The sequence below is a fragment of the Gracilinanus agilis genome, chromosome 2 (genome assembly GCF_016433145.1).
Source record: "Gracilinanus agilis isolate LMUSP501 chromosome 2, AgileGrace, whole genome shotgun sequence".
NCBI lineage: Eukaryota > Metazoa > Chordata > Mammalia > Didelphimorphia > Didelphidae > Gracilinanus > Gracilinanus agilis.
This window is the reverse complement of record NC_058131.1, coordinates 348,110,488-348,132,916: the sequence shown is the minus strand read 5'-3', so window position 1 is coordinate 348,132,916 and position 22,429 is coordinate 348,110,488. Positions and strand designations below refer to the sequence as shown.

At 40.4% G+C, this 22,429-nt stretch overlaps 1 protein-coding gene across 1 annotated transcript in view; it reads right to left on the bottom strand.

The window, feature by feature from the left end:
- Positions 1 to 3,160: 3,160 nt before the first annotated feature.
- Positions 3,161 to 22,429, bottom strand: part of NCOA6 (nuclear receptor coactivator 6) — a 58,662-nt gene continuing 39,393 nt past the window's right edge. The window contains exons 8-13 of the mRNA XM_044664376.1: positions 20,388 to 20,509; positions 14,719 to 17,715; positions 12,116 to 12,184; positions 8,933 to 8,969; positions 6,800 to 6,948; positions 3,161 to 3,750 (exon numbers count right to left, since the gene is read on the bottom strand). Coding sequence (XP_044520311.1) covers positions 3,704 to 3,750; positions 6,800 to 6,948; positions 8,933 to 8,969; positions 12,116 to 12,184; positions 14,719 to 17,715; positions 20,388 to 20,509 — 3,421 coding nt within the window. The 3' untranslated portion in view covers positions 3,161 to 3,703. The remainder of the gene's footprint in view (positions 3,751 to 6,799; positions 6,949 to 8,932; positions 8,970 to 12,115; positions 12,185 to 14,718; positions 17,716 to 20,387; positions 20,510 to 22,429) is intronic.

The window sequence follows — 22,429 nt, the reverse complement described above, 5'->3', positions numbered from 1 at the left end:
TGACAGCTGTTTGAGATATTAGGGAAATGACCAGTGTGTGAGGAGTATTAGACATCAGTATAACCAGCACTTCAACAAAATTGTGCGTGTGTGTGTGTGTGCAAGCGTGCGTGCGTGTGTATCGGGCTGAGATGCCCATATTTTTGTTCTAAGGGTTTGTTTCTAAAGAGTGAAGCACTGTTCCCAAGGGCAGTGTCGCTCTTTCCCTATTGAGTCTGAGAGCATGAACCTGCCCTTCTCTTGCCCCAAATATCACTCCCTGGCCCCTTACTCCCCACTCTTGTCCCAAGAGGGCCACTGTGTGTGTGTGTTTACTTGTGCAGTAGTGGCCGGTTTTAGGCATACATGTACAACCAGGAATCCACCAATCTGCCCCTTAGACAGAGCGCCTCCTCTCCTCTCTAAGAGGGCATCACTGCCCTCTCCCCACCAGGTGCTCCAGATCTCGAATGCCTTACTAAATCCACATGGCTTTGAACTAGGGGGCTTAATGCAGACAAACCACCCACTTTCTGATACCTATGACTGTAGCCCTGCCGCCTGGTTCCAAACAAAGCTAACAAACTGTGTCTCTGTATATGCTGAGCCCAGATTATAGGAGGAACCTTAGGATATTTACAATGTGTGTTGGTGGACTCCAGGATGCAACCACCTTGACTCTGTCCTGGTGTGGGTGTATATGTGTGTGTGTGTGTGTGTGTGTGTGTGTGTGTGTGTGTGTGTGTAACAGGATTCGAGTGTTAGACTGTAACACTATTCCTCTGTGGGGGGAAAAAATTAATATAAAGGAAAACGCAAGAAATAAAAATCTATTTAAAGCATATACTAAAGTTGAATTATGTTGGTTTGGGGTGCGCCAGGGCTCCCATGCTTATGGGGCATTGAACAAGAGTGGCATGTTGTGGGCTGTCATATTGAAACTCTGGGAGCAGAGAGTCTCACCGTTGATTGACAGGTGAGGACCGTTGGACCTCAGAATGTTCCCAGAGGCCATGAGGACAGGGGAGAAAGTGGTTGGTCAGAGGGGTATAAATACCCTGGCAGCTCCTGACAAGGGGGTCTTTTCCCTTTCCTTTGGACCTGAGATCTGTAGACCCTGGTCTATTGGGATCTGAGGCTTGCTTGGCTCAACCTTGCAAGAACACCTGTCTGAACCTCATTGACATTTGCCAACCTGTACCCAGACCGTGAATCCTCCTATTCTTCTGTCCCCTAGAGATTTAGGTATTCAAACCAACCTTGGGTATCTAGATATCCCGGGGCCTGGGAGGGATCCGGGAAGTGGGCAGGAGAAGAAGAAGAGGGTGGAAAGGGTGGTTCCTAAAGGCTGTGAAAGGCATAACATCTGGCAAGAAGAAGAAGCTGAGAGACATCATACAACAGCTTGCTTGCTCTGGTTTGGCTGTGGCCAGGCTGAGCCAGAGGAGCTAGAACAAGCCAGAATCACTCATTTGTCTACAGTCCTAAGGAATTAATATTATCAAAGATTAGTTTAGGGTTTCCTATTCCTCTTCCTATTTCCTAAAGATTCCTTCCTTGCCAAATATATATAAACTTCAAGTACCTTCCTGGAGTGGTTGTTTCATCACTTCTCTGGGAAGGGAGCTAACGCAGTCAGATAAACATGTCCAAGGCTGATAGAGCCCAATATCCACCATTAATCAACCCCAGGTGGGACCTGAAAGGGATACCCATCTACTGACCTGAAGGGTCCTGCCTGGGCACTGTTATAAAGGAGGGAGGTGTTACAACATTTAGCTAGGTGGCAAGACTCAGGTGATCTTGCTCTAGCCATATATCTGAACTACCACTGCTGTCACCCATTTAAGAGTGGTAGTATCCAGTTTACCCTCTCCTTACATTTATAACAGGGCACACACTGGAATATGGCCACTTTCCTATTCCCCTTTTGTTCCCTGATGCCATTTCCTAATAATGGCTGATGATGCCAGGGGATGATGGCATTTGAAGAGAAAGGGCAGAGGCATACTTAAGAATGAGAGTCAGCCCAGTGCTGCTCCTCTCCTTCAAAAGATCATCCCCATTCTGTGGTGCTCTGTTCTAAGTGGTGTGAGTCTGAGGGTCACAAGTCTCCACAGGGAGAAGGAAGCAAGAGCTTAGAAATGTAGGTGCCATCTTCGAGAAGGAGATGCTTCAGCACAAGGTCCACTTCTTGTTCAGGGCTCAGAAAGTCTAGCTTGGGGCGAGGGGGTGTGAAGTTCCAGTGGACCTTCAATCATGGCTCAGATTACACCTCTGGGCAGGATGCCAACCAGGATACACTCTATGAACAGTAACCATCAAATGCCAGAGAGGAAGGACCCCAAATGAAAAGGCTTGTTGACTTAATGGGAAAGATAATGTTAAGACCTCTGTCCCTAAAGATGAAGCTTCAGGGATAGAGCAAGGTAGGAAAGAAAAACCAGTGCAAAGCCCTGTGACCCCCAGAGGCTCCTAAGCAGCTTGTGTGTATCTGTATCAAGAAACTCATCCTTGGCCCTCAAATCTCCTACCTCGGCTGGAGGAGATAGGAGTAAGTGATAACAGCCAACATGTACATAGTGCCTATGTCCCAGACACTGGGCTAAGCCCTTAACAATGATTATCTCATTTGATCCTAATAACAACCCTGGGAGGTAGGTGATATTATCCCTATTCTACCAATGAAGAAACAAAGATGAAATGACTTGCCAGGGATCATAAAGCTGGTGTCTGAGACCAGATTTGAACTCTGGAATCCCTGACTTCAGGCCCAACGTGCTATCTGCTGGGCTACCTAGCTACCCAAGATTATCAGAGGGCTCGTGGGGACAGAACAGCTAATGCTCTCACTGAATATGCTATATATACACTTCACTAGATATACTATATCTAGGATGATCAATTTAGACCTGGAAGGTATTCTGTAGGCCACTTAGTCCTGGATTTGCACTCAGGAGCTAGTTTTGAGTCCCAGCTCTCACTTTTTCTTGTGTAATCTTTAGTAGGTCTCACTTCACCTCTCTAAGCTTATTTCCTGTAGGATTATCTGTAGAATGAGGAAAGTGATATAGCTAACCTCTGAGGCTACTTCCAGCCCTGCATCTCTGATCTCTCATTTTAAAGACGAGAAAACCCTAGCCTCTCCTTAGAGGAAGCTCCATTATTACTAAAAATAACCTTCATGGTCTAAAACAATGACATTTATTTAGAGCTTTTGGGATTCCACATTATACAAACCCTTAGATTCTCTTTATTCACTGGTCCATTTTTCTACAACAAATACGTCTGAAATCATCTATAATAAAATTATTTACAACATTTCCAAAGGAGAGGGATTATTTCTTCCCCCTTTACAGCTATTCACAGAGTACTTCCACTGCACAAAACATCACCAGCTACCTAAGAACGGCCACTGTGTCTGCTAATTTGCTTACGAAACAAATGTGAAATCTAGACATTTACAACAGTAGGCTGTCATTTTTTCTAAGAGACAACAATTCCTTTTGGAAAACTTGAACTTCATCTTGCCATTATGAATGGTTCCTCAACCTTGCCTCTCACTATTTTTTGATAAAGAGGCTACATGGTTTGAGAAAAGGGCAGCATTATTAGAACGATTAACTGTACAGAAATTGTTGTGTTTGTTCTTAAAAATCACAGTTCAAAATTACTTTTTGTAAAATTCACACACATTTACAAGTCTCCAGTTGCCTGAAGTGATTTACTTGGATTTCCTTCGCTTGGACTGCATCACGCTGGCTGCGGGCTCTGTGAGGAAGAAAGGAAAGACAGGTACAGTTTAGGATATCCACTCCCTGGCCCAATGCTGCTACTAATAATCTTTGGCAAACTCTACAGTGAGGAACTTTTCTCACTAGTGATCCCCTGAGAGGTGGAGCTGAGCTGCAAAGCAGGGTCTTCCCAAGCCGAATCATTATATCACAATTAGTTCTCAGGTCCAAGCACTGGTCAGCCAGCCGAATAGCAAGCAGTAGGACCAGAGATTCAACTCCATTTAACATTAAGTATCAACTTGGTACAAAGCAGTGCTGGGGATAGAAAGAAGCTGAAAAAATGATAGTCTCTAGCTTCATGAAAGCTACTTTCTAATGAGGGCAACATGACATGTATACATGTAAGCACAAAATAAGCATAATGCAAGACAAGGGCAAAGGAAAGATCTAGACAGGCTGCTCCAGGAAAATCTGGAGAGGAAAATAGTTCCATTGGCTGGAATGATGGGAGGGGGCAATCAGAGAAAAGTTCATAAAAAAGGACAGGGTGACTCAGACGGTGTATTCTCTCCAGCTGTTGGCTGTTGTTGAGGCAGAGTCTGGCATATGTGCCTCTGGAGAAGAGCACACAAACACCCATTAGCACAGACCTTTTGGAGAAACACCGAGTTCTGGAGTCCTAGAGGATTTTCTTGTTGGGTGAGTGATCTGCTTACAGATATAGATAGTAAAAAGCCATAACAGGAATTTAGTAGCTAGAGATAACATTACCATTATCACCTCTACAGAGTTAACTAAGTTAAAGTCTGTTTCGAAACTCTGCAGTAGTCTCAGGCCAGCTCTACACCTCTCAGCTGGCTGATATCAGAAAGGATCCTAGCCTCGTGCCAGCATGGGCTCTTTTGAAAAATTCTGACTCTAAAGACCAAATAAAATATGCGGCTCCAGATTTATGGTAAAAATTAGAGTATTACACATTAAAGTGCAAGTCTCTATTATGTACAGCTTGCTTTTCTTTTAAAACATATAATAAATTCAACATGTAACTTCCAAAGCTGTCCTGCTTGTCTGTGATTCTTACTGGCCTCTTCTGTCCACTAAAAAAAAAAAAAAAAAGCTTCAGTGATCCGGTCCTTTTCTTTCTTTGCTTTTTCTTACTTTCTCCTCTTTTTCTTGTATACCCTATCCCTATTTTCCCTTCTATTCCTACCTCCCTAATCTCCAGATTGGAAAAGAAAAAAGAAAAAGCAACACCTTTCTAACAAATACAATATATACTCTGTGTAGCTCATCTTGCTACAGACTACTTTGGATCATACTCTCTTATTAGGTATACAGGCCTGTCACTTCTCTACACCTCCGGATTTTTTGATAGTTATGTGAGAAAAGTCCAGGAATATTTCAAGAACCCAACATGGCTTCCAGTATAGGCCACTTCCAATGTTTATCTTTCTTCTGACCTTAAAGGTGTCTGACACAGACACAGAGAGCATGTGAATGAGGGATGACTATGAGGAAATGAAAAAGGGAAAAGTATTTCAGTCCTTCTATCCACAATCTGGTTTCTGTCTTTTTAAATACTGAATAGTGTTTCTTCCAAAATGGTTTCTGCTGAAAAGATAATTTTAAGAGAGAAAGGGAATCCCTAGACACCCAGGTAATTTTAAGAGAAAGGGAATCCCTAGACACCTCTTGCTTCAACTTTTCCTGCCTAAAATATAACTGTGTCTAAGGCATTCTACTCTGTTAAATAGGGTCAATGAAGCAAAGAATTTTGTGTCCCCACAGTCTCAACCGGTATGACATGGATTCAGGGAAAGCAGGGAAAATGAAAATGGCAGTTGGAGAGAGGAGGTTAGGACTAGGTTTCCTTAAACTTTTACTCCCTTCAATCTCTAGTTCTTGGTCAACAGTCCCTATTTTCTCTATTAGAAAATCAATGACTGGACAACATGCTCCACTTCATGCCACACATGCCATCCCTTCTTAGGAACATGATATACTGAAGCCACAAGTTGATAGTTCTTCATACTGGGTGAACCAAAGGCATAGGAATAGAACCTACCGAGCTCTGCACAATTCTCTGATGTTAGAGGTTGGCACCTTGCTGATATTTCTAGCCATCTGAGAGCTACCCAATCAAGTACACACTTTGGTGAGGAAATTCTTTTGGATTCAGTGTTCACCTATGGGAACACTCAGATCTAGATTAACACCCAGAAACACTGATGACCTACAACACCTCTGCTGGGCCTGGATCAATCTTAAGGAGGCTGAATCTCTTGGTATTAACTTATTACAATTCCTCAAGAATGGCTGCCCTTATTTATATTGGGTATTTGCTTGATTAATCACAATACACATCCTTTGTTTATACCATTTCCTACACTAAAATCTCCTTGCCCTACCTGAATCCTGGCTGATATCCTACCTATGCTATAAGTATTGCCTCATATGAAGCTATTTCTAAAACTATCCAGATGGAAATGATCTTTCCTTCTTTTGACTTTATGTACTATTTTGTTTACATTGCTCTTATACACTTACATAATCTAATACTTATTATTACTATTTGGGCTCGTGTCATACCTTTCTACTATAATGTAAGCACAATAAGGGTAAGGACTAAATCTTATTTATTTATCTTTATATCCTCCTAGGACATAACATAGTGCTTGGGACATAAAAAGGGATTAGCAAATACTGGTTAGTTTTAAGTGTGGTGGCTTCTCTTCAAGGTCAACAAATTTACTGTTGAAAATCTAGTTCAAATGACAATTATTACAAGAAGAAAGCCTCATCAAGCTATATAGAAGTATGGGTTTCCATCCAGTTCCAAATTGTAGTCTTGTCTCTTCTCTACTTCCAATCACCTGCACTACAGTTTCTATAAATAGCACAACGTGTTAGATGTAGTCTTGTCTACCTCTAAATAATAAGCTACCCAATGATGGGACTTCCAAACTCATGTCTCTTCCATATTACTCTGAGGAATGCTTAACAGTTAAAGCACCTTGGTTGTGATGAGGTCTATTCTTTTTCCTGTCTTGCTTTCCTCTGTATAGGTATACAACAGGGCCCACCTTTTGAAGTGCTAGAAGCTGATGCTGGTCGGGAAGAACGCTTGCGCTGCCCATTTTCCCCACTCTCCTGGGCAGTGGTGGGCTCCTCAGCTCTTGAGTTTCTCCGACTTGGAGTTTTAGACTTCTCCCCTGTCTCCTTGGGTTCATTACTGGAGGAAGGATGAAAGCAGAGAATTTCTAATGAGGGGCACGTACTTGGATACAGAATTAGAGAGAGGCACAACAAGCCTAAATTAGAAACATGAGGCAGGTATTGAAGGGGCAGATTGGACTAGATGAAAAAGTCCCAAAATAGAGGTTACAGGGCAGAAGAATTTACTTTCTCACACAGGAAGGATACAGCATTAGGCAAAAGATAGTATAGGGCTCTCAAAAGTCAGAAAGGGTCATATGATTTCACAAGGAATTGTTTTCATATTTCAGGATCATTCCTAATAATTAGATGCCTTAGGCAGAAATGGTCCCATTTTATTAATCCTTATAGCCTATGAAACATCCCCTCAAACTGCCTGTTCTCTGAAGTAAGCACTATTTATGCTTCAAAACTTGCTCTTTCACCAAACACTTAAATGTATGAGTACATTACATGGAACATCCAACACATTTAAACACTGTCACAGCCCTTTTGGCTGTGAGCCTAATAGATTACCTTGTACACCAGTTACTTGGACCTCTTGCTAACATATATGAACTACTCTTATGCAAAAAAACAGCCTTCAGGCCTTAAGTCTGCCCAAAAAGAAAGTATCCCAGAACATCCCATTAGCTCATTAAAATGTCAACAGAAAATTGTGTATGGAAATGCAAACTTTTTCTATCCAACACTTGCTGTATTTCTACCTATGGCCAGATCTAAAGTACAGGAGAGAGGAGGATTGAAAAGGCTATTCTACATGCCTTCTATTTAACTGCCTGAACAAAAAGTCTGGGTCCAATAAGGCTGGCTGCTACATATTCCCCTTGTCTCAGCCACTACTAAACAGCTAGTGCCAAATTAAGTACTCCTTTCTCTTTCCTCTTGCAAATATTATCCATCTTCCTTCTAGTGGCATGGTGACTAAGAATTCGCCTATTGGTTCCTCTCCTCAAAATTCCATTTTTAGATAGTCTTAGTTGTTAAGAAGTTTGTTTTCTATATTGAGCTGGACTCTGACCCTGTGCAACAACTTCCACCCAAAAGGGCTTTCTGGGGGAATAAATATCTAACAACTTCCACACGGCAGTTTTTCACACCAGTCTTCAAGCAGACATTGAGTTACCCCATTTCACCCCATATCAAGGAGACTATATAGAGATGATTCTCATAGTAGGTACAAGGTTGAACTAGAGATTTTTCAGGTCTCTTCCAGCTATAAAATTTTGTGATTCTATGTTTTGCTATGCATTGAAAATAGCAGTACAATGGAAAGAACTTTAAACTGAACATCAGAGCTGAGTTGAGACAGTTCTCTGCTCTAATTTATTATGTGACCTTGGGCAATTCATTTACCTCTGGGACTTTGACCCTTTCTGTACAATGATGGGGATGGACCACATGCATTTCGTTCTTTTTTTAAACTTTTACCATCTGTCTTAAAATTGATACTAAGTATTGATTCTAAGGAAGAACAGTAAGGGATAGGCAACTGGAGTTGTGATTGACCAGTCACAAAGCTAGGAAGTGTTTGAGACCAAATCTGAATCCAAGACCTCCTCCCTCCAGGCCTGGCTCTCTATTCGCTGAACCATCTAGCTGCCCCAGCTACATGTATTTTAAGATCCCTTCCTCATTCCAACATTCAAGAAATCTATAATCTCAAAAAGCTGTTTCTTTCCACTAATTAGTTTAACTATATGGTGTTATTCACTTCCAATGTGAGGACATAAGGCCTATGCTCTTATTTGCACAAGCAGCAGACAGGCATATTTCTACAGATGTTAAAGTCACCCAGCTTTATAAGGAGAAACCTTATCTTTGGGGGCTAAAGTTAACTAGACTTAATGCCAACGACAACTAGCCAATTCAGAAGGGAAAATAGCCAGGTGAATGAAGTGAAGAAAAAGGGCAAGGAGAGTTGCCATTTCGAAACTGAGAAAGCCAAGTCTCCAAAGAGGCTTATTTTCCTGCTGAATTTTCAGGAACTATCATCTTACCTTTGACTGGAGACTATAGCAGCATTTGCTTCCAGTTCTGCAAGAAACATATAAAAAGAGACTAAGGAAATGCCTTTTTCAGAAGCTGTTGTGACATGGGCACAACTAAAAATACAGATGTCTACAGGAAATCTGACTGTCCTACTTGGAATGAAGTCTCCCTGCCCACAGATACTCACCGCAGATGGTAGAAAATCATGGCTAGTATTTACAATACTGAATGAATATGGGAGGCATGTAATCTAGTCTGTTTTTCAACAACCCTATGCTGTAAATAAGGCTTCTGTGATCAATACCATTTGACATTAAGGTTAACTAAATCTGGAGTTTCCTCTTTTAAATAGATCCATTAATACCTAGTCTTTAAAAAAATCAGTATTCAAGTACTATCTAAGAATTATACATAACTATATTAAGTCCCTTTCAAATCCGATAGTCAATAAACATTGCAGAACTGAGGTTTAGGAGGAATAGGATGAATATGGGGTTTCTGGGCAATGCTTTTACCCTTCCCTGCTTATGTGTGCCCTCTTGTGGGCTGGAGCAATTCTTGCTGACAAGAACATTCCTTGGAGAAATAGAACTTCATCCCAAGACTTGACAGCAGATCACTCACTTCAAAAAGGACCACTGAATTAAGAACCATTTTTTATTGTTAACTGGGAACATTTTCTGTTTCTGTTTACATTAACATGAATTGTTAAGCAATGCTATAAAAATCTTACCTAGCATCTTATCACATATGGTTTCCTAGTTTAAAAGTCTATACTGTTAAAATCAGATATATCATTCACTAATTGTTTCATCTAATTACATCTTGCCTTTACAATTAGACTTAACAAAGTGCCTGTCACATAATAGGTACTTAATTAACGTTTATTGATAAACCCTTTATGGGCAGGGACCTAACATATTTCCTTTTCTTTTTTTCCCCCTCCTATTTTTTTTTAAACCCTTATCTTCTGTCTTGGAATCAATATTGTAAATTGGTTCTAAGGCAGATGAGTGGTAAGGGCTAGGCAAAGGGGGTTAAGTGACTTACTTCCCCAGGGTCACATAGCTAGGAAGTGTCTGAGGTCAGCTTTGAACCCAGGACCTCCCATCTCTAGACCTGGCTCTCAGTCATCTGAGCCACCCAGCTGCCCTACCTTTTTTTTTTTAAATTCTAGACAACAGACATAAATATGAACCAACATTTAAATACACAAGGAGAAAAAGATGACAGAGGAAACTGAAAACTTGTTATATATCTATATATACATAGCACCACACTAAGCTTATAATAGATGATTTAAAAGAGGTGGGTTGATTTACAGAATGCCCAAGAAAATCATGGTCAGCCCTCAAGTGTGTTTTTCACTACCTAAGGCATGCTAATCTATTGCTTATGAAATAAAAGTCCTAATTCCTTGGTCTGACCTTTGAGGTTTTCCACACCTGATGCTAACCCACCTTTTCAGTGTTATGTTTCATTCCTCACTGCCCTTGCACATGTGGTTGCTTGCTGAGGAAATGTCTCCCCTATGCATTTTTTGCCTGCTAAAAACCTGGCCATTCTTGAAGACCCCTTTTAAATGAACCCTCCTCCATTAAGCCAAGGTAACATTTTTCTCCCATGAAATCTTCATAGATCTAATTTTCCAGTTTGCATTGTAGTTGTATATGTGTTTTCTTCCTATAAAACTCTTGTTTCTCAACTCTTTATATGGTGCAGCACTATGCACAAGATGCTGTATATAGTAGCACTTAATAAATGTCCACTGATATTTAATAACTTTCAATCAACAAGTATTAACATTAAGTGCTTATAGACTCGATGTATGATACTGTACAGGTATTGAGCTGGTCTTTGAAGGCCAGGTAGTGTTTCAATGGGTAGAGAACTGCTATGAACATACACCTACGCATGCTTAGGAGACAACTAAAAGAACAATCTGGCTGAAGCAAGAGGTTAAAGCCAAATGGTAGGAGACCTTAAATACTAGTTCTTTATTTTGCATGAAGATGAAAGGCATCAAAGGTATATGAATGTTTTTTTGCCTAGAGAAATAACAAATAGATCAGTGGGAAATAAGCTAATACATATTTACATAATACAAATAAACTATATATATATATATATTTTCCTTTTTAATTTTACATTTGATGGTCTTAAGCATATATTGCTGTACTGTATACTAGCAATGAGATGTGATATGGGAAAGAAAAACAGACAAATATGTTTTCAATACCAGTAAAAGCCATGGGTAGGCCAGATTAACATACGATTCAGGCAGGATATGTATGGGAACTTAGATCTTAACAAGTGTCTTGTAGTATATCATCCTGATTTCCTTTTTCTAGAAATACCACTGTACACACTGCAGCATCCTAGGCCTAAGTGACAAATAAAAACTTGCACAGACATGCCTGGAATGATGTTTATTTGCTGGTACTACTTTATAATTTAATCAGAGATGTGCTTTATAAGTCCTGATTTTTAGTCATAATTAATATGAGCACTGTTTAATAGTATTTTCCCTTTCTGTTCTTTAGCAGTTAGCAATTCTTTAAGGCTCCTGGGAATGCTGGAGCAATGGGTCTATAGGGGAGCAACAAAACAATAGTGAGAGTTCTGTTGGTTTACAGAATGGGGCACTATATCAAGAGTGAGGACACCTATGGTTTGGCCAAGAGAAGAGCTATTCAAAGTGTTTGAATATTTTTGCAGAGGGGATTGACAATTAATCTGGTGGCAATGTGGAGGATGAATTAGAGAGGAGATTAAATTGAGTAAGAATCGCTTGGATGCATGTAACATGAGGATTAGATGATCTCTGAAGTTCCTTTCTTTTCTTAGAATCTATGACATTGTGACCTAAAAGAATTAAAGTGTCTTTTGTCAGTAAACTGGTTAAATATTACTACAAATAGGAAAAAGGTAGGAAGGCTGGAGGATCTGAAGGCAAGAACAGTCAATCACAAGCCTGGCCTTTATAGCAAAGTTGGTTCCAAAAATGACATAGAAAAAAAGTTTTTAATAGTTTCCTTCCTTGAGCTGATATTTCTTCCCCCACCCCCATCTCCTGTAAGAATTCATGAAAATGAAAGTAAGGTTGGCAACAATTACGATGCCTAAAACAAAGTCTATTACCCTCTAATCCATTCTAGCCCAAAGAGAAGCTTTTCCAAAGTATACTCTACCTGGTCTGTGTGCAGGTCCCTGAGGTGGTACAGCTGGGATCTCCTTCTGGGTCAGATTTGGTGAAGGTGCTAAAATACGTGAGGAAAGCAAGGTGATCTAATTTTTTTTCCCCAAAGCAAAATAAAAGGTAGTGTTGCAGTATGTGGCTTGATAACAGAAAGAACTTTTAAGCAACCAACCAGGTCCTTTCTTATAGTTCTAAATGAATTATGGGATGAGATATTCTTGAATTTACAAATAATTTTCAAGCCTTATTAAGAAGTTCATCTTTATTTTACTGTCTGACAAAGACCGGCACTTGGAAGTGTATCTATGTGTGCATGCAAGAATGTCAGTCATCCCTCCTACTCCCCCCAAGACTCCTTTGCAATTTAGTATTTTTGTTTCTGGGCATCAGCTTTTCAAAGACATTTTCAGAGTCCTGAATGAAGGTCTTTATAGGAAATTCAATCACTTCTTCAGGATTTATAGTTTATTACATACCTTTCAGCAATTGAGTCATATTTTGTTCTACTCCCTGATGAAGTTATAAGCTCCCTGAGGGCAGGAATCACCCCATATATTCCTCTGTATCCATTAGAGCACCTAGCAGTGCTAGAAATGGAATAACTACTTAATTCATACAAGTTTGAAATTAGACCAAAATTCTTGAGATCATATGCCAAAATGCAAAAAGAAGTATGTCGATGTCTTTTAGTAAATAGCATTGTACAGAATCAGGGCAAGCAGCCCCTACCTTCCAGCCTAGTAGCTATTTTAACTATGAGATGAAGGCACTATTCTGGAGCCATCTGTCAATAATTACAAGTCTGAGAGTGGGAGTGGGTTGTACATATAAAAGGTGGTACCTAAAAGCTACTATAGCTCTTGTATTTGTCAGATCTCAAGAAGCAGGTCTGAAACAGAATATGCAGAAACATCATTCCAGGAAAGGTGATTTGCATTTTAAGCTGTGGTTTCCAGGACCCATATTTTAAATCAAAGCCCACTGCTGTGTCAAGTTGGTGGTGGTGGTGTCTCGAAAGACTACTAGTTGTGGTTGTAGATTGTAGAAGTAGCTTAAGTGAAGGACCTGAGTCAGTTACAATCATTCAAAGAACTGCCTGAGAGGATAAATTAGTCCCAGATTCAACTGACTATTAAATCTGAAGCATTTTTTTCTCTCTCTCAGCAATGGTACAATAAATAGCAGAGATGGAAGCTGTACTCAACAGTGGAAATTCCACAGACACAGAGGGTCCTTAACACGCCTACACAGTATGATGGACAAGAATGAACACGAAACAAGTGTTTCAATACGAATATTAGGCAGTAATGTTGACTGTAAGAGCTGGCTTGGTTCCTTAAGACTCTTAGACAGAAGTTTCCTTTTCTCTAGAAACTATGAATTGGTAGAATTCCCTTTTTCTTCAATGTGTTCAGTCACCATGGATTCTTATTAATGTAATATTTTAGCTCCTCTTCTGAAAAAGTTTAATACTATGCTGTTAACCTTTCTATTATACCAAGGAATTACACAGATGGTATTTGGAAATTAAAATAAGGGCCCACTAGAGAACATTACCTAATTTTAAATATTTTTCCAAATTCTGCTGATTCACAGAATTCCCTGGCATTGTATTACTAGTACTATATAGTCCTGAATGCCTTCTAATCAAATCTGTCTTTCTGATATGATTACATATATTCATTTCTTGTTGTGAGGTAATGTTTCCTGAAGGGAAGAAATGGAAAACACAATAGCAGAATCTACTTTAAGCAACATCTGGCTTCTATTTCATTTTTAGGTTTCAAATGTATTAGTAGAATGGTGCATGGAAAACAAATATGGCATCATTTTTAAAATACTATCTGCTTCTTTGTCTTAAATATCCATTTCCAAAAGTTCATATATAAGAGATATTTAAAATTGGGTATCTATACTTGAAGATAGTCTGTATGTCTTGACAGGATTTGGCAAAATCGAAAATAATGTGACATAATGAAAAGAGCACTGCAGTAAGAATCCAGGGTCCTAATGCTGGTTCCACCACCTAGGGACAGACCATTCTTTCTTCTTTTTATCTCTTGAGTATATTATTAGCACAGTGCCTGGCACATAGTAAGTACTTAGTAAATATTTTCTGATTGAGGAGGGACTTTGAGGTAGGACTCCCACTCTCTGAGCCTCCATTATAAAACGAGAGGCCTGGGCATGAAGATCTCTAATGTCTTCCAACTCTGAAATTCCCTAAATTTATAATAACACTAATGAAAAATATTTATATAAGCTTATATTAATTTTAAAGCACTGTTAAGTAAACAGTATGTTTATATAAAATAAATAGCTTCAGTGAAATAAAGCACTTATTTCTTTTACTCTTCAGGATAAGACAACAGGATGCTCTTAAAATCAATTCTCTTTCTCCTTGGCCATGACTCAAACAGTTTCTTCTTTTTTTTTAATCCTTACTTTCCATCTTAGAACCCAGGACCTCCTGTCTTCAGGCCTGGTGCTCTTTCTACTGAGCCACTTAGCTGCCCATGATCCAAACTTCTTAAATTCACTGTTAAATTGCTAACTCACTGCATGAGGAAAAACCATAAGGCTCAGAGTACATACCTATATTCTGAAGAAGCTCTGGGTGGGTTCCTGCTTTCTCTTCCACTAGGCCAATTCCAAGCTGTTCAGTCACTATGCCACCATGATTATTTTTAGTATTTGGGGTTGTGGAAGCAAGCTCTGAAATCACTGGGGCATTTACCATAGATGGTGCACTGGCAGGAGAAGCACTGCTCAGTAAGCTCGGCGCCACTGGTACTGAGGAAGAAGAAATAGCCATGGTGCTAACACTTGGTGTGCCAGGCCCAGGAGTGCTTATCTTTAGCAGAGTGGGTGCCGGGGGTGTGGTGGCCTTATTGTCCGGTTCTGTAGTTATCTGCTCAGTTCCCACATTACAAAGGGCTGGCATTTCCAGGCCCTGGCCTTCAGCATCTCCATCCACAGCATACTGTTCCTCCCCTTTTTCAAGAGATCCTGTTACCTTCTTGCATGCCTTGGTCAACAAAATCTGACCAATCTTGTCCACTTTCCCCTTGCCCTTACTAGATGAAACTGGGCTTCTTCGGTTGCCAGAGGAACCTGGACTACTGGTAAGAAGAGGTGAAACCATCACTGCTGACTGTGCAGCTGCTACAGGGCACTGATCTGATGAAACACTAACTTGAGGACTAGCATCATCTGGGCTAAACTCTTTGACTTGCTGGACAGGGGTCTGTGTAGGAACAATTGAAGAAGCTGTGGATGGGGGAGAAGGAAGCTGAATGGGTGCTGCCCGAGAATTAAGAACCAATGACCTATTGGTTGGTATGCTTGGGGTAGGACTACTGGATGGTACACTAGGAGGTGCAGGAGCCGAGGAAAACTTTATGTTCTGGGGTATGTGTAAAGGGCCAACCACTGCCACAGGCTGTGGCATTAAATTGGAGTTAGAGGTCAGTGGGGCTGCAGGAATTGTACTTGACTGAGATCCTTTCATAACCTGAATTATCGAGGATGAATTGATAAACACAGGTGTAATGAACTGAGGTCGAGCATTGGACTGAGCTGATGACTGCCCCTCGGAAACCATAACTTTGTTTCCCACATTGGGCATTGTGACTACTGTTGACATTAATGTAGGCTGCAGGTGAGATGGCAGAGGTGTTGATGTATTAGCAGAAGTAGTAATGGGGTTTGAAGTTACAAAGACAGTTATTTGGTTTGGTGGCAAAGGAGTAGAAATGGAGGAGTTGACAGGCCTGGACATTGTTGGGGGTACATTTGGTGTGCCACTAGAGTTGGCCTCGCCCAATTCTTGGTGCATTTGGGTTGAACATGACTCATTACTGTGAGGCAAGTTTAAGGGATTAGAAGATTCCTTACCAGAAGGTGGATCCTGCAGTGGAGGAAGGACAGCTATCTTTTTTAGATCCTCCCCTGATGACACTGTAGGTGACACTTCAAGACTGGTAAGTCCAGGGGGTTTAATGGTAACATTAGGAGCTCCAGAATTATCAAGAAGTTGACTTAAAGATGTTGGGGCTTCTCTCATAGCAGAAGAGAGAACAGATTTGTTCTCTTCTACAATAGGAAGTTTGCTAGCATCTAAAGGTGGCATCTCCTTCTTTTGTTGGTCTTCAGAAACCATCATCTTCATTTCTTGGACAGGAATGGCTTTTAGCTCAACATTTGCCTGCTCTTTATTACCTGGGGCAGTCTGGCAGTCATTGTCCGGGGGAACATTAAGACTCTCTTTGTTATCCTCAGTAATACTAGCCACTGCAGCCATAGGCACAGCTGGATTTGGTGGATTCAGAATGCTGTTATTAGGAAAATTCCCAGGTACAGGTGTGGGTAAAGAAGTAGAATTGGCCAAAACATTTCTTTGCAATTCTGCACCCTGCATCAGAGCTGGATTTGTCTGGGATGCCAGAGACAATTTTGGTGTTTTTGAGTTTTGTCTGCCTGGACTTGGTGTAGTTTTCCTACTGGACCCAGGACTAGACCTTCGACTACTGCTTGGACTAGCTCGCTTTGTTCCTCCAGCATTAGCCTGCTTTCCAGAATTAACAACAACAGAATCCAACTTATGAGTCTGTGGAGGAGCAAAGCTTGAAGGATTATTAATAGTGAGATTTGAAGGAGCTTGCCCAATGGCCTTCAAAGTAGTTGGATTAAGACCCTGCTGATCAAATCCTCTATTCAGATTAGGCCTGGGAGGTAAAGGAATATTAATCTGAGGAGGAAAGAGACCAGCTATAGAAGCGTTGAGACGTTCTGGTGACAAACTTATTTCTGAAGGTTCTGTGCTAGGTGGGCGGTTGTTTGGTGTCTGAGGGTAATATGGCCTTGGGCTGGCCCTGTTTGGTGTTTTAGGCCTGGATGTCTGTGTAGGGGTAGCAACATTTGAAAAATGGTGACCATGAGAGCTAGATAAAGAATTAACTGGTGGTTGCTGTGGACTTGCACCTTGAGTAGCAGCAGAAAGGGGAGATGGTCCTGGTTTTGGCCCTGCTATCATTAACTGATTCTGAGAAACTACTAAATGAGAAGCCAGATTATTTGAAGCCCCTGAGACTGGAGTAACTTCATTTCCACTTCCTTCAGGAAGAGATGCCACTTCTCCCAGAGGTGAACTGGAAGGATTCTGTATATTATCTGAGTATACCATTTTTCTTGTATTATTTCCCAGGGGAGGATTAACTGGCATCCTTTGCTTATCGGGAGATGGTGGTACTGAGCCAGGGCCTTGTAAGCTGACCATTACTGACATACCACCACTCTGTTGCATGGGCATTCTCTGTGCATCTGGGTTTAGGGGACCCCTTGTGGGATGAACATTTTGGGACACAGGCAGTCTGACTGATTTGGGATCTTGCTGCATCATAAGCATCATCATCATTTGTTGCTGCTGCTGCTGTGACTGTGCCTGAGTAGGGGGCGGTGGTGGGGGCTGTGGTTGAGGTGGCTGTGGTGGTGGCTGCTGTGGAGGTGGCTGCTGGGATGGCGGCACATGCTGCATGAGTTGAGGAGGCATCTGTTGTAGTGGCCTTTGTTCAACTTGTTGAGATGGATAACCTAGAACGAGCCCCCCAAATCAGGGAAGTTAGATTTCCAACAAGTAAGTTTAGGAATCTGTAAAGCATTTTCACAAACATTCACTGATACTTCTGAAGAAGGCCACATTGAATCTATACAAACAATGCAAGCATAGTCTTTTTCCAGGATGCAGCCTTTTGGTATTGGGTATACATATAGTTTAAGAAAATGGAAAGCTTAGGAGAGGGCAAAATCACTAGTGCTCCCAAGCCCCTGGAGTTTGATTGCAGGCTCTGGCAACCTTAACACAGCTATTCATGGCAAGAGGTAAAGTCCAGGTGACAAATCTGCCCAAAATGTGAATGAAGGTGACAAATCCAATCACATGGATGCTTTAAACCCATCTAGAACTTCAGTGTCATGTAGATGTCATCTGGCTTTCACTATCCATATAAATGAAGTGATTCCCTCCATCTGGGAGAATTACCTATTTTTATTATGTATTGTTTTAGTTGATGGTTGTAGAGGCACAAATAGTTTTATGGCTTTTAAAATCAAGATCCTTCTAAAACAAGTCTAGGATTTACTTCCTTCAGCAAATCTTAATAGCAACTCAAACCTGTTGGTTCCCTATGACATTTATTAGTTCAATTAATTAATTAACGATAAGAAGATAAATATATAAACTCTGAAAGGGGAATTTTATATATTTATTTATAAGTCCATCTTTTAAAATTATCCCTTACCCCTTTATTTAATTATACTTCTTTATTTTCACCACCTGCAGAAAGATTTCTTAATAACTCACACCATTAGAAAATGTCAGACCAAAGATATCACCATTTGGCCTATTGGACAACAAATGGAAAAGAGAAGCGGGCAAGGCTTAAATAGTTGCCTCACTGCTTACAAAGAAATATTACTTATCATAGAACTGAAAATGAGTATTAAAAAGGATCCTGACATCACCAATGAAGGTATGTGAGCTAGAGGGAATGGGGAATGGGGCTGAAATGCAGCTTTAACAATGCAAATTGTTAAAGCTCTACTATCAGGCACTGAAGGTTTAAAAGCTTTGCAGAAAGGCTTTTTTTTTTAGCTCCTCACAACTCTTAGGTACCAAATCCTACCAATTAGACCTAGTAGAACTGAATGGATATTAGTTTTAAGAGGCTATTATTATACACAGTACCAGTCAAGTGTTACTTTGACCCTTATGGATAAACCTCATCTACAAATAGAATGAATTAACAGTTAAATACTTCTTTTTTTTTTTTTAAACCCTTAACTTTCAGTGTATTGTCTCATAGGTGGAAGAGTGGTAAGGGTGGGCAATAGGGGTCAAGTGACTTGCCCAGGGTCACACAGCCGGGAAGTGGCTGAGGCCGGATTTGAACCTAGGACCTCCTGTCTCTAGGCCTGACTCAATCCACTGAGCTACCTAGCTGCCCCCAACAGTTAAATACTTCTGAGCAAAGATTTGTTTGGCACCTACCAGTAAATGCTGGAGAATCTAGATATGAACAGTTTTATCCATGTTTTTAAGAATGCAAAGTAGATTTTCTTTTAAATTGTATTGCTACATATTTAATACTGTTCTTGAGGCATTTCTCTCAAAATAAATGAGAAAGATGCCTACCAACGCAATCAAGCATATTATATGGTGAATACCACAGCTATTCTTTTCTATATGAGGCACAGATTCCACAAGGGGCATTACTTAATATCAAATATCAAAGCAATTATGGTTTCTCCACAAGTTCCTTGATGCTAGAGCTATGATACAGGTGAGAAAGATCCTTTCTCAACTTGTCGCTTCAGCATCTGGCATATCTACTTTGGAAAAGGAAATAAAGTACCTATCCAGAGTAGAGCAGGAGCACTGTAGCATCATCTAGTAGAAATTATAATTCTAGACATGAACGCCCTGAAAGGTCCAAGGACAAACAGGCAGTAGCTGGGTAGTCACAGGGTTGCTAATAGTGTAAAAGGTGAATAAATAGATGGTAATGTGGGAAGATCTTAAGGAAGAGTAGGCAATGACATCCAAGGCCTTTCTACCATTAGTTATTGCTGTGGATAGTGGACAAGACCTGCCTACAATCTTTGTGGATCTTCCTGTTACAGGATGGTGAACAGACATCTTAGTGAACCCACCATTTATCAGTATAGACAATATTTCATCTGAGACGGGCCTTATCACACTCCCTAGGTGCTAGAGTGACAGTTTCTAAGACCAATACACTTCTTTTTGACATCAAGTTTGCCAATATGAAATAAATACAAGCATTTATTTCTTGGATATCCACAGCTTACAGTGCAAAGAGGGCAGAGCAGCAGGATGAGAAAGGGAAAACTCCTCATTTAAACTTGGTTTCTCTGAATATGGCTGGGACTTGGATGTACTGTCAGAATCAGGGCAGTTCATCCCATTTCAGTCTTCCTTTGGAAGAAGCTGAAAGGTCCAAGTGGAGATGAGTCCAAAGGTATGTGTACCTTCAGACAGATTTTATTATTATTTTTAAAGGTTTATTATTCAATAACACAACAACATTCTCAAGAAACACATAATGCCAAAATGTTCAGGAAATACATATGAGTCACAGTGGACAAAATAGTGTTGCTTCTTCCTTGAGGGGAAGGAGGAACACCAACAAGGTCCCTTTTCACATGCCATAGACAAAACAAGTGACATCATTACGCTTTATCACCTGGTGGCCTACTTGCAAAATCTGAGAGTTTAGGGCCTGTGTTGTCCAAGTTAATTCCTTGTTCTCCAGACAGTGATTGTTGGTCAGACTCCTCAAGGCCAGCTGGGCGTGTATCTGGGGTACTGGGTTGAAAAAAGAAGAAATTAAAGGAAAGCATTTTAAAGTTAACAAGCACAATTAGTTTGAACTTAAGGTTCCCACTTTTATATGCCAACATTTATTGGAATTATGACACTTCCTATAATTAAAGTAGTCCATATAATATAGTAATTGTGTGAAATATTATAGGCTACTATATTAAAAATCACATTTATTCCAAATAATTTTTGCACAACTACTATTTTCATAATAATGTACATCACCCAGAATCATAGAATTGGAGGGAAAAGATGATTCATAGATTTAGAAATGGAAGGGACCTAAAAGATGGGCTATTTAGTTCAGCTCAAGTCTCTCCCCAATGTAGTTGATACTATTGCTATAAAGTAATACTCTTAAAGCTCTGGTCTGACAGTGTCACCTTCCAACTCCATTAATTCTAATGGCTCCCTATTACTTCTAGGAACAAATTAAAAAACCTGTTTGGCTTTTAAAGACCTTCCTTCACAACCTGGTCTCTTCCTACCTTTCCAGGCTTCTTCTATTTTATTTTATGCTCTGTAATCCAGCTCTCTAACCTGTGCCTTTTCACTGGCTGTCTCCCAAGCCCTTTTGCCTTTCTTCCTTCCCTCCATCTCCTGACCTCATAAGACTATCTCTCATTTAAACTATATATCCCTTGTACATATAAATGTTATTTAGGAGTAGTCTGCCCCATGAACTTCTTAAGGGAAGCTCTGTTCTTTGAATCCCTAGTGCCTAGCATAATGATAAGCATATCAGAAATGCTCAATAAATGCCCACTGAATGATCTGTTTTACTAGATAAGGAAGCTGAGGCCCAGAGAGTTTAAGTGACTTGCCCAAGGTTACACAGGTAATGAAAGAGGCAGAATCTGAATTCAGCAGGAATTGAATTCAGTGCCTCTGTGCTAAGTCACTGTACCATGGTGCTTTTACCTTAATTTAAGTTTTAAGCTAATCTTCTAATTTTATAGACTTATATAGAAAACTAAGAGACCAAGATAGTTAAGTGACCTGCCAACCTGGATAACAGAGCTGGAGCTAGAACCCAGGTCTCTTGGTTAATTTTCTACTATGCCAACCTGCCTCTAAAGAATCTGAGGATATTTTAGAGATATCAAAGATAAAATTCAGAAAAGTTCTAGACTATCCACATATGAATGGAATGGATTTAAAGGTAGTGCCTCTGAAATATCAACATCTGCAAAATACAATCTCAAGGGGGGCAGCTGGGTAGCTCAGTGGATTGAGAGTCAGGCCTAGAGACAGGAGGTCCTAGGTTCAAATCCGGCCTCAGCCACTTCCCAGCTGTGTGACCCTGGGCAAGTCACTTGACCCCCATTGCCCACCCTTACCACTCTTCCACCTATGAGCCAATATGCAGAAGTTAAGGGTTAAAAAAAAAATACAATCTCAAAAGCTAAAAAAATGTAGTCAAGAAGCCCAGTACTATTTAAAAAAAAAAAGTCCTTACTTTCTGTCAGTATCAATTCTAAAATGGAAGAGTAGCAAGGGCTAGGCAATTGGGGTTAAGTGACTTGCCCAAGATCACATAGCTATTAAGTATGAACCCAGGGCCTCCCAATTCCAGGTCATTGTGCTACCTAGCTGCCCCCTTTGACAAGTATTTGTTTATTTAGTGAGCAATTCTGCAGATTCAAAAAGTACTCAAAAGTGGGTGGGGTTGTGGGAGGAAGAGAAGATACAATGGGAAACTACAACCAGAAAAGTCTCTATACCCACACTAGCTCTATAACTATGGAATAATTTAATTTATCACGAAATAATTATGATACAAGACAACTGGGTGGCTCAGTGGATTGATAGTCAGGACCAGAGACAGGAGGTCCTTGGTTCAAATCTGGCCTCAGACACTTCCTAGCTGTGTGATCCTGGGCAAGTCACTTAACCCCCATTGCC